Source organism: Phyllobates terribilis, unplaced genomic scaffold (genome assembly GCF_046119375.1).
Source record: "Phyllobates terribilis strain yellow unplaced genomic scaffold, ASM4611937v1 Scaffold_5__5_contigs__length_657084704, whole genome shotgun sequence".
NCBI lineage: Eukaryota > Metazoa > Chordata > Amphibia > Anura > Dendrobatidae > Phyllobates > Phyllobates terribilis.
In genome coordinates this window covers 4,815,728-4,828,414 of record NW_027362765.1, presented here as the reverse complement: position 1 = coordinate 4,828,414, position 12,687 = coordinate 4,815,728, and the positions used below count along the sequence as shown (strand labels likewise).

Sequence of the window (12,687 nt, the reverse complement as noted above, 5' to 3'; positions counted from 1 at the left end):
TTGTTAAGCAAAGATACTTTATAAAGCAAGGGTCTCAAACTCGGCTGGGTAGATGGGCCGCATTCTTTGCATGACAAAATGACATTTTTAGTGATATCATTTTTTTTTCTATACACCTTTTGAATTTGTCCTCATCTTGTATTAACCCTTTTACAGCCCATGACGTACTAATATGCGTCTGTGCCCTGGGCTTTAAGAGCCTGACCCTTATTAGTACGTCATGGCGATCGTGCGCGCACACAGGCTGTGCGGGCGCGATCGCCGCCGGGTGTCAGCTGATTGTCACAGCTGACACCCGGTACTATGTGCAGGGAGTGGTCCCGCACCGCTCCCGGCACATTAACCCCCACAATGCTGTGATCGAAGTCGATCGCAGCATTGCGGTGGCAAGGGGAGGTGATCGCAATACTCACCTCCTCTTCCGGCCTCCAGCGCTGTCTGCTGCGGCTTCCCGGGTGTCATGACAACATCCGGGTCACCAGACAGCGGGAAGATTGTTTGGTCATGCGCAGTGCATGATCGAACAATCTTCTCACTGTGCAGTGCTGACTGCCTGCATGGCTCAGGGATGGTGCTCCATCCCTATGCTATGCAGGCGATCAGAATAAAAAAAGTGAAATTCCAGAGTGGGACAAAGTAAAAAAGTGTAAAACCTCTCAGAAAGTGAAATTTTTTAAAAAAAAAAATTGTAAAAATATAAAAAAAAAATAAAAAAAATAATCCACCAAAAATAAAAATATAATGTACCCATCAATAAATATTATTATGAAAAAAAAACCAAAACAATAAAAGTACACATATTTGGTATCGCCGCGTCCGGAACGACCTGACCTATAAAACTGTCCCACTAGTTAACCCCTTCATTGAACACGGTAAAAAAAAAAAAAAAACAAAGCAAAAAACAATGCTTTATCATCATACCTCCAAACAAAAAATGCAATAACTCGCGATCAAAAAGATGAATATAAATAAAAATGGTACTGCTGAAAACGTAATCTTGTCCCGCAAAAAACAAGCTGCCATACAGCTCTATAATCCGAAAATTCAAAAAGTTATAGCTCTCAGAATAAAGCGATGCAAAAAAATAATTTTTTCTATAAAATGTCTTTTATTGTGTAAAAGCGCCAAAACATAGAAAAACGATATAAATGTGGTACCGCTGTAAACGTACTGACCCGAAGAATAAAGCTACTTTATCAATTTTACCACACGCGGAGTTGAATAAAAAAAAAAAAAAAAAAAACAATTCCTGAATTGTAGGTTTTTGTTTATTCTGCCTCCCAAAAGCTGGAATAGAAAGCGATCAAAATATGTCACGTGCCTGAAAATGGCACCAATAAAAATGTCAACTTGTCCCACAAAAAAAAATCCATCACATGACTCTGTCGGCCAAAATATGGAAAAATTATAGCTCTCAAAATATGGCGATGCAAAAACTAGATTTTACAAAATATGTGTCTTTTAGTGTGTGACAGCTGTCAATCATAAAAACCCGATATCATTCTGGTATCTCTGTAGTCGCACCGACCCGTAGAATAAGGTCGTCTAATCACTTATACCGCACGAGGAACGGCGTAAAAAATAAACACTAGGGCTGGGGTTGGGGTTAGGGTTGTGCTAATGTTATGGTTGGGGTCAGGGTTGGGCTAGGGTAGGGTTAGGGTTGGGAGTAAGGGTTGTTTTTTTTTTATAAAAAAAAAAAAAAAAAAAAAGATGACGATATGGCAACTAGTGTTGAACACAAGTGCTCGCTACTTGAGTTTGCATCGGGTACTCGGGTATGCATTGAGTATCGCGGGTGCTCGAGTCTCCGCCCCATATGCTTCGCGGCCAAAATAACCTCGCGGGGATTGCCTGCCATGCTCGAGCGATCCTCGCATGTTTTTTTGGGGGTGTCTAATAACCGTGAAACATGCGGGAGGGGACTCGAGCATTTCACTTGAGCACCTGTGATACATGGTGCATACCTGAGTACCCGATGCAAACTCAAGTAGCGAGCACTTGCGCTCAAGACTAATGACAACTTATTCAATATGATGACCTAATGTCATCAAATTTTGTGTCGTACCTCTGGGTTCAAAATGTTCACTATACCCCTTGATAAAATCCTTGAGGGGTGTAGTTTCCAAAATGGGGTCACTTGTGGGGGGTTTCAACTATTTAGGCACATCAGGGGCTCTTCAACGCGACATGGCGTCCGCTATCGATTCCAGCCAATTTTGCGTTCAAAAAGTCACACAGTGCTCCTTCCCTTCTGAACTCTGCCGTGCATCCAAACACTGTATTTTCCTGACATATGGGTTATTGGCGTACTCAGGAGAAATTGCACAAAAGATTTTGGGGTCCATTTTCTCCTCTTACCCTTGTGAAAATAAAAAAATTGGGGCTAAAACATCATTGTTGTGGAAAAAGTTTGATTTTTTTATATTCATGGCTCCATGTTATAAACTTCTGTAAAGGACTTGGGGGTTCAAGGTGCTCACCACACATCTAGATAAGTTCCCTGAGGGGTCTAGTTTCCAAAATGGTGTCACTTGTGAGGGGTTTCTACTGTTTAGGCACATCAGGGGCACATCCGCTAATTATTCAAGCAAATTTTACAATCAAAAAGTCAAATGGTGCTCCTTCCCTTCCGAACCCTGCCGCGCGCCCAAACAGTGGTTTGCCCCCACATATGGGGTATCTGCTAACTCATGAGAAATTGCACAACAAACTGCATAGTGCAATTTCTTCTGTTACCCTTATGAAAATGCAAAAGTGGGGGCTGAAAAACATTTTTTGTGGGAAAAATGTGAAAATTTTATTTTTACTGCTTAATGTTATAAACTTCTGTGAAGCACCTGGTGGTTCATGGTGCTCACCACACATCTAGATACGTTCCCCGAGGGGTCTAGTTTCCAAAATGGTGTCACTTGTGGGGGGTTTCCACTGTTTAGACACATCAGGGGCACATCCGCTAATTATTCAAGCAAATTTTACAATCAAAAAGTCAAATGGCGCTCCTTCCCTTCCGCGCTCCCAAACAGTGGTTTTCCCCCACATATGGGGTATCTGCTAACTCAGGAGAAATTGAACAACAAACTGCATAGTGCAATTTCTTCTGTTACCCTTATGAAAATGAAAAAGTGGGGGCTGAAAAACATTTTTGTGGGAAAAATGTGAAAATTTTATTTTTACGGCTCAATGTTATAAACTTCTGTGAAGCACCTGGGGGTTCAAGGTGCTCACCACACATCTAGATAAGTTCCCTGAGGGATATAGTTTCCAAAATGGGGTCACATGTGGGGGGTTTCCACTGTTTAGGCACATCAGGGGCTCCCCAAATGCAATATGGCGTCCGCTAATTATTCAAGCAAATTGTACATTTACAAAGTCAAATGGCGCTCCTTCCCTTCCGAACCCTGCCATGCGCCCAAACAGTGGTTTTCCCCCGCATATGGGGTATCTGCTTACTCAGGAGAAATTGATCAATAAATTTTGGGGTCTATTTTTTCCTTTTACCCCTGCGAAAATAAAAAAAATTGGGTCTAAAGTAACATTTTTGTGAAAAAAGTTAAATGTTAATTTTTTTCTTCCACATTCCAAAAATTCCTGTGAAGCACCTGAAGGGTTAATAAAGTTCTTGAATGTGGTTTTGAGCACCTTGAGGGGTGCAGTTTTTAGAATGGTGTCACTTTTGGGTATTTTCTGTCATAAAGACCCCTCAAAGTGACTTTAAATATGATGTGGTCCCTAAAAAAATGGTTTTCTAAATTTTGTTGGAAAAATGAGAAATCGCTGGTCAACTTTTAACTCTTATACCTCCCCAGTAAAAAAAATGTTGGTTCCAAAATTGTGCTGATGTAAAGTAGACATGTGGGAAATGTTATTAACTATTTTGTGTGACATATCTCTCTGATTTAAGGGCATAAAAATGTAAATTTTGAAAATTGCAAAATTTTCAAAATTTTTGCCAAATTTCCATTTTTTTCACAAATAAACGCAAGTGATATCGAAGAAATTTTACCACAATCATGAAGTACAATATGTCACGAAAAACAGTCTCAGAATCAGGGAGATCCGTTGAAGCGTTCCAGAGTGATTACCTCATAAAGTGACAGTGGTCAGAATTGTAAAAATTGGCCTGGTCATTAATGTGCAAACCACCTTGGGTTGTAAAGGGGTTAATGACTCATCCTGGTCCTCATCTTGTAGTAATGCCTCATCTAATGCCTCATCCTGGTCCTCATCTTGTAGTAATGTCTCACCCTGGTCCTCATCTTTTAGTAATGACCCATCCTGGTCCTCATCTTGTAGTAATGCACCATTCTGGTCCTCATCTTGTAGTAATGCCCCATCCTGGTCCTCAACTTGTAGTAATGCACCATCCTGGTCCTCATCTTGTAGTAAAGCCCCATCCAGGTCCCCATCTTGTCGTAATGTCCCCCATTCAGGTCCCCAACTTGTTATAATGTCCCCATCTTGTAGGAATGTCCCCCATCCAGGTCCTCACATTGTAGAAATGTTCCTATCCAGGTCCCCACATTGTAGGAATGTTCCTATCCAGGTCCCCACATTGTAGATATGTCCCAAACCAGTTCCCCATATTGTAGATATGTCCCCATCCAGGTTCCCACATTGTAGGAATGTCCGTATCCAGGTCCCCACATTGTAGATATGTCCCCATCCAGGTCCCCATATTGCAGGAATGTCCCCATTCAGGTCCCACATTGTAGGAATATCCCCATCCAGGTCCCACATTGTAGGAATGTTCCTATCCAGGTCCCCATATTGTAGGAATGTCCCCATTCAGGTCCCACATTGTAGGAATGTCCCCATCCAGGTCCCACATTGTAGGAATGTTCCTATCCAGGTCCCCATATTGTAGGAATGTCTCCATTCAGGTCCCACATTGTAGGAATGTCCCCATCCAGGTCCCACATTGTAGGAATGTTCCTATCCAGGTTCCCATATTGTAGGAATGTCCCCATTCAGGTTCCCATATTGTAGGAATGTCCCCATTCAGGTCCCTATATTGTAGGAATGTTCCTATCCAGGTTCCCATATTGCAGGAATGTCCCCATTCAGGTCCCACATTGTAGGAATGTCCCCATCCAGGTCCCAGATTGGAGTAATGTTCCTATCCAGGTCCCCATATTGTAGGAATGTCTCCATTCAGGTCCCACATTGTAGGAATGTCCCCATCCAGGTCCCACATTGTAGGAATGTTCCTATCCAGGTTCCCATATTGTAGGAATGTCCCCATTCAGGTCCCTATATTTTAGGAATGTCCGCTGTTCCATTCTTCACATACATATATAAGAAAAAACGTCTCTTCTCACCTGTCCTCCGTTCCCTCGATGTCCTTTCTGCATATGCGGGCGCAGGCACCATAGACCCCTTGACGATCGCGGCCTGGTCCAGGAGCTTCCAGCAGCTGCGCTTTAGTTCAGTGTATTGCTGCGCAGAGACCAATGCCTGCCACCGGCCTATCAGAGGCCAGCAGCTGACATCTACCCATGTTAGTGATGTCATGCACCGCTGCGCTGGGACGCGGATGTCCGCTGCTGGCCTCTGATAGGCCGGTGGCTGGCATTGGTATTGTATCATGCAGAGAGCCGGTCTCTGCGCAGCAATACACTGAACTAAAGTGCAGCTGTCTGCAGCTCCTGGACCGGGCCGCGATCGGGGTCTATGGTGCACACAGGCCGCATGAACCAGTCTGAAGGGCCACATGCGGCCCGCGTGTTTGAGACCCCTGGTTTAGGATGAGTCTGTCTCTCATACTCTGCTGACCTCACCCCTCCTTGGATAAACCCCCTTCCCACTGCCCCCTTTACTTTTTCCCTGCCCCTCTTCAGGGACGCCTGGAGCTGGTGCTCACACACTATCATACAGGTCACCACTCAATAAAGGTAATATGAAGCAATTAAAGTAGTGAAAGAGGTTAAAACATAACCTTTAATGAATACGTAGGTAAAAAAGATATAAAACGTCACTAGGACCTAAAATCCAGTTAATGCCTGCCAATGGTAGAAAAACAAAGCTACCTATCATAAATATGTACTCGTTATAAACAGGAATTTATATGGCATGAACACCAAATGTATCCAACCTGTATATTTAACAAGACAGTGGCAAGAAAAATGATAGAGCTGTCAATAACACATCTCAATAAGCGTGCAACATATCCGACGACCAGTCCTCACGCTGTACTCACACAGTGGGTCCTCACACTATATGCAGGAGGCTGTGTGGGGACTGATACTGTATATAGGAGGCTATGTGAGGGCTCATACTTATATAGGAGGTTGTGTGAGGGCTCACATTGTATATAGGAGGCTATGTGGGGCTCACACTGTACAGTATATGGAAGGCTATGTGGGGCTGTAAAAAGGAGACTATGTGGTGGCTCCTGTTCAGCAGCCACAGAATATTCATCTGACCCCTGGACCACGGTTTTAGAAATTGCTCGTCTCTATATACCAGTCATACTGTATATTCTCCTATATATATTGTACTGTATGTGGTATACTATGTATACTATGTGCACGGACATCAGATGAAGCACTCAAGATAATTAGTGACTGCTACATCATATACTATTATGTGGAGTTGAAGTTTACAATGATGATTTCATTGATCAAGTATGTTTGAAAACATATACAAAATAATAATTCATAGGTATCTATCTAGCAGACCTGGGCTTATGTGTGACCACCTTTACTCTGCAGAGTATTGCTGTGCGGAGACCGGCTCTCTGCGCAGCAATACACTGCACTACAGCACTGATGTCCGCGGCTGCTGGAGAGAGCCGCGATCGTTACAGGGTCTGTGCCTGCGGGCTAATTGAGGTTATCAGCTGATGTGCAGGGGCAGGAAAGTCGACTCCGAATACTGTCTGCTGAGACGTGTATCTAACCCTCTCCTGCGTGATACTGTCTGCTGAGCCGTGTATCTAATCCTATCCTGCGTGATACTGTCTGCTGAGCCGTGTACCTAATCCTATCCTGCGTGATACTGTCTGCTGAGCCGTGTATCTAACCCTCTCCTGCGTGATACTGTCTGCTGAGCCGTGTATCTAATCCTCTCCTGCGTGATACTGTCTGCTGAGCCGTGTATCTAATCCTCTCCTGCGTGATACTGTCTGCTGAGCCGTGCATCTAAACCTCTCCTGCGTGATACTGTCTGCTGAGCCGTGTATCTAACCCTCTCCTGCGTGATACTGTCTGCTGAGCCGTGTATCTAATCCTATCCTGCGTGATACTGTCTGCTGAGCCGTGTATCTAACCCTCTCCTGCGTGATACTGTCTGCTGAGCCGTGTATCTAATCCTATCCTGCGTGATACTGTCTGCTGAGCCGTGTATCTAATCCTATCCTGTGTGATACTGCCTGCCGAGCAGTGCGGGGGCAGGAATGCCGACTCCAAAGTCGGCTTTCACAGCCGCCTGCTAATTGATGTTATCAGCTGATGTTATGCGGGGGCAGGAAAGCCGTCTGAAGCCGGCTTTCACACCCTCCTGCTAATTGAGGTTATCAGCTGATGTTATGCGGGGGCAGGAAAGCCGTCTGAAGTCGGCTTTCACACCCTCCTGCTAATTGAGGTTAGCAGCTGATGTTATGCGGGGGCAGGAAAGCGGACTCCGAAGTCAGCTTTCGCATCCTCCTGCTAATTCAAGAAGAAGAGAGAAGAGGAAAGAATAGGAACATAGTATGAAAAGTTGAAGAAAGACCGAACATGTTGATCCAGAGGAAGGCAAAAAAAAAACATGCTCCGTTACGGGGAAAAAAATTCCTTCCTGACTCCACATACGGCAATCAGACTAGTACCCTGGATCAACGCCCTATCAAGAATCTAGTATATATAACCTGTAATCAGAGTCAGACTCATGTTGCACGGTATGGCAGATCATTGCCATACAGTGCACCAAGACTATGACCCCAAAGATAAAACAAGGGAAGTAGGAAGAGGAGGGGAAGAAGACCAGCTGTGAAGAAGACCAGAGGACACAGGGAGAAGACAGGTGATGAAGCCTGGAGCGGGAAGAGGAGAAGGGGAGGAGGTGATCACCAGCGGAGAGCAGGCATGGGAATGGAGGGGAAGGAACGGAGGGTGGGGAGGGATCGGAGGGCAGGGGTAAGGGGTCCCATCCTCGGGAACAGGTAAAGCAGAAAAGAAGACAACAAAAAAACATTTTTATTTCAATCAGGGGGAGATCGGAGGGCAGGGGTAAAGTTAAAAGAGAGGACAATAAAACATTTTTTTAAAAAAACAAACAAAAATGTGAACAATTTTAACAAATTAAATAAGTGTTAAATTAACAATATTTACAAAATGATAACAAAAATAGAAATTAAACATCACTACAGTTCTTCATATCGATTGTCTGTATTTGTGTATCCATGCCTGGGGGAAACAAAAGAATCAGAAAACATGGGATACTGTGGGGGGGGGGGGGCAAGGCCTTGTGGATGCCGGATCCTCTGCACTGGTGTGCTGCGAAGTGGGTCCGGCGTATGGGTCCAAGAATGTTGTTGAAAAGGGCCAGGGTCGATCCGAGTATGTACAGTAGAAGTCTCATTCAGTTCACCGGCTGCCGCTTTACTTAAAGTCTCAAACATGACCCTTTCTGCATGCGCCCTCTGTCGGTCATCCAGCCTCTGTAGTCTCTCGCCAGCAAATGTTGCAAAGGTGTCCCGCTTGGCCTGGGTCTGTAGCAGTAGAATCTTGTACGCCAGAGATATTAGATCTGGCGATGGCGGCAAGCTGGCCTTTCTTTTCCTTGATTTTCTTTGTTGCCGAGGCACAAGGTCTTCACTTGTAGAGGCCATAGGGTCTTCATTCGCCGATGCCAAAGGTTCCTCATTTGTTGCCAGCACACTCGCCTCCTCCATACCACGTTCCGTAGCCGGGATGTCGTCATCTTGCCGATGGTGCTGTGGGAACACAAAATTAATGTTAAGATTTTGGTTACAACATCCAGCAGGTATGTCATGACCAGCATGGGTACACGTGCACTAAAAACAAACGAGAGGGGCGGCTAAACTATGGCATGTACATTGAAAGTATAAATGCTATTTACAGGGAAGCAAAGAAGGTACTTACATCTTCAACAGGGGAGTCAGTCCGGATATCGGGGTCTTCTTCCGGGGTCGGCCGCATCGTACACGCCATTCGCCGAGGTAGCTCCTGGTCACGGGTGAAGGCAAGCAAGTCATAATACCATAATGTTGGCACATACACCTCATCTGTGCCAGTACCCGACTTCTTTGACTTCTCCACCCTGTTCAGTTCTTTCTTGTATACGGTGCGTAGACCCTGGATTTTTCTCTTCACCAGCTCCTCATCCACCTTTTCATTGGGGCCATGCCTTTTAAAGAGGGCAATCAATTGCTGGTACGCCTCCCTCTTTTTTTCTCTATTGCAGTAGTCTGCAGATTTTATTTGCCAAAGGCACGGCAGGGAGCGGTAGAGGTCAATCATTTCCCTGACGAACTCTTCACTTTCAAAAGCCATCTGAAAAAAGGATAGCATACAGTGAGCACACATAAAACATTTTAAAACACAGTAAAAAATACCGCACACTGTTTGTTGACCCCCTTAAAATGGCCTCCGATGCATAAGCAAATGTAAACATGTTGGGTGTGACAGAAACCCACTAAAATAACTTACCGTGTAAACAAAGCAATATAAGTGCCTGAAGAACCAAAAAATCGATGTAGAGTCACAGCTGAAGAAAATCCACAAACCAGAACGCCTGTCAGGAACAAAGCCCAGATGAATGGAATCACCGCTGGAGAACGCTACTAGGATCCAAAAATCAGGACGCTGACAGGGCCTCAACAAAGCCCAGATGAACGAATATTGGCCGGAGAACACTGCTACGATCCGAAAGCAGAGCGCAGATAGGAATAAAGGAACGATCCGAAACAAAAGTGCACATAGGAACAAAGGATCGGAATTGCTGCAATGTCGCCTTTTTTAAAAACCTGCCGCCCAATCACAACGCAGTAGCGTCCACCAATCGGAGATGAGGGGGCGCGGAAAAGTAATGTTATGCACGCCTTTGTGACACAGTACAGTCCTTATCAAGGTGTGGATCGTTGAAATAGCTGCTGTGTGAAAGCGCCCCAACGACCAACGAGATCGTTAGTTAGATCGCTGGGGCGGCCGAAATCATTGGGAAGTTCTGCATGTTTGACGGCTCCCCAACGATCACGATTTGACTTTCCAGCGATCTCAAAATCGTGACGTAATAACGATCTCGCTAGCGATCTCGTTATGTGTGACAGGGCCTTTAGTTTAGGAAGGTCACTCCACAAAGCACCTGGACACAGATTTGACAAGCAGGTCTCCTATATGGTGCACTAATTAGTAGCTTCTAAATCTTCCTGGTTGCAGAGTTTGCCCTGAAGTTCATCATTGTCAGAACAGACATTCACACAGGTATATAAGTGCCAGCCTCCTGCAGTATTTACTGGAAAAATACTAATGTGGTCACAAAATGACAGTGTCCATGAAGCAGAGGTGAACTATGTTCAGTTGGCAGGGGTACCAGAAGTGACAAGGTGACGGGCTGAGACGCTCCTATTGATAATTGCTCATGGCAGCTGCAATTTGAGATGGCCTTTTAATTTTGTGGATGATGGGCTCAGAAATTAGGTGATGTTCACATCAAGCTAGTGGTCTTCACTTAGCTTGTATGGCAAAAAAAAACTCCTTATCAACCACACTAAATATATCCATAGGGCCAGTGATATAAATTGAAGTTCAGGGGCCCCAAGCAATCATGGGCCAGTAATAATATTGGTATTCTCATATGGGCTTAAAGGACCGTTTGGGCCTGTTAGACTCCATGGCCTGCGTGAGACTGCAACCCCTGAACCAATTGGAGTTACGCCCCTGCCTAGGGCTCCACTCAACAAGCAGAGACAAAAAGGATGTACTTTTGTCCTGATTTTTCTGATTTACTGTATTTTAATTATTTTTTTGTGTTTTGTAATAGCTTAGTATAGTACTCCATTTCATATAAAGGCCCCAATTCATTAAGACTGGTGTTTTGCATGCCAGCCTTAATGAGGGGAGTGAAGGAATAAGATGTGCCGAATTCCTTAAGAGGCACAAACCACTTATTGAATTTGGCACATTTACTGAGGCACCGCTGTTCACCTTGCCAGAAACATTTTTGGTGTAAGAAACGCTGCCAGTTTACATGAATTTTTTTAATGTGTTTTCTACAATCATCTTTAAAAAACAAACATACCTGGTTTCACGTATTTACCGCGACAGAGAGGAGCCAGAAGATCGCAGCATCTGCGTTCACATACTCTTGGATTGAATAGAAGCACTTCTCCATCTTGTTAAATGGTCCTGGCTTCTTTCAGCAGTGCAGGAGTTAAACTGCTCAACCTTGAGTCTCTGTAGCTTCCTTCTTGTAAGTTCTCAGCTGTGCAGTATCAGCCACTTCCCTCTCCTATATAGTCTCAGCTATGGCAATCTGGATTGCCGATGTTACGTCTTGTACTGCCTGGTGAGGAGTGGAGGATTCGTTGTTCGGTAGAGGCGTATAAGGAGAGTTGTACTGTGACTGTTTCTTGGTATTTTGGCTGTGTGCATAGTCCCTTTGTCTTCTATCTTTGTTTTCCCTCTTAATCCCTTCAGTGTTTCCCTCTGTTGTCTGTGAGTGCATATTTTGCATGTTTGGTATTTTCCTTGTTTATCTGGTTTGCGTATTTACATACACTATTCCTCCCCACTTCCCTGGGTGGGGACAGATAAGGGTTGATTCAGGGTACAGAAAGGTACGTGGCCCCAGCATTTTCACCGTCAGAAGTAACCTCGGGAGCAGGGATAGCTAGGGCGCCCCTAACGTTAGGGGCAGGGTAGGAGACCCTGGTCCCGAGTTATCAGGCAACAGTATTGTGACACCTGGAATCCTAATTAGAGCTTGTTCACACAGCATTTCTGCTGCTTTTTCCATGCTTTTCATGCGTTTGAAAAAAAAATGCAGCATTTAGAATAATAGCAAAATAAATGTGATTTCTAAAATTTAATTTGCAGTTTTTTCTTCTTTGCGTTTTGAGCTACTATGCGTTCATCTTACAACTGCAGTGTTTAAATTCTTGCAGCGTTTTTGCTGGATTTTTTATCTATTCAAATGAATGCATCAAAAAAAAGCACATAATGTATGCAGCGTTTTTCCTGCCAACATTCTTTTTTGTGCAGGAAACAATGCTGCAAAAAAACACTGTATAAACTTCGCCTAAAGGCACATACATGATTGAATAGCTCTGCATTCACATTTATTTTTAGACTATTCAGTATTTGGTCAGTATATTACATCAGTATTCGTAAGCCGAAATCTGGTTTTGGTTTACAAATACTGATGTAAAATACTGATCAAAAAAAAATCATACTAGCACAATTGTGGTACAGTTAATGAGAAACTAACTTACTTCAAATGCAAATGAGGGGATTTTGGTGCACCCTTGGTGTCGCTAAGTGCTCCGTGCACAATTACTCCAACACCAGAGAGGAGGAGAGGGCAGAGAAGAAATTTTACATATGCGGCTCCAGACTTCATTTAATCACTCTCTCTCCTCGCCTTCGGACAAATCAGTAATCATGAGGAAGTAAGAAGCCAGCTGCAGTTCTGACTTCTTCTTGATTATGGATTAGTTGAAAGGAGGGAAGAGAGAAGCCAGCG

General features: G+C 44.2%; 1 protein-coding gene across 1 annotated transcript; it reads right to left on the bottom strand.

Moving 5' to 3' along the window:
• Positions 1-8,206: 8,206 nt before the first annotated feature.
• Positions 8,207-9,790, bottom strand: LOC141270859 (uncharacterized). The gene is made up of 2 exons (XM_073680956.1): positions 9,087-9,790; positions 8,207-8,917 (listed from the first exon to the last, which is right to left on the bottom strand). Exons 1-2 carry the CDS (start codon positions 9,528-9,530, stop codon positions 8,345-8,347), a joined length of 1,017 nt encoding a protein of 338 aa, XP_073537057.1. The 5' UTR covers positions 9,531-9,790; the 3' UTR covers positions 8,207-8,344.
• Between the last annotated feature and the right edge of the window lie 2,897 nt (positions 9,791-12,687).

Bases quoted from the DNA above. Each gene is read 5' to 3' on its own strand.
- LOC141270859 (XM_073680956.1), bottom strand. From the start codon at position 9,530: ATGTGTGCTCACTGTATGCTATCCTTTTTTCAGATGGCTTTTGAAAGT. The intron at 8,918-9,086 runs GTAAGTACCTTC...GTGTTCCCACAG, and splicing joins CTGACTCCCCTGTTGAAGAT to CACCATCGGCAAGATGACGA.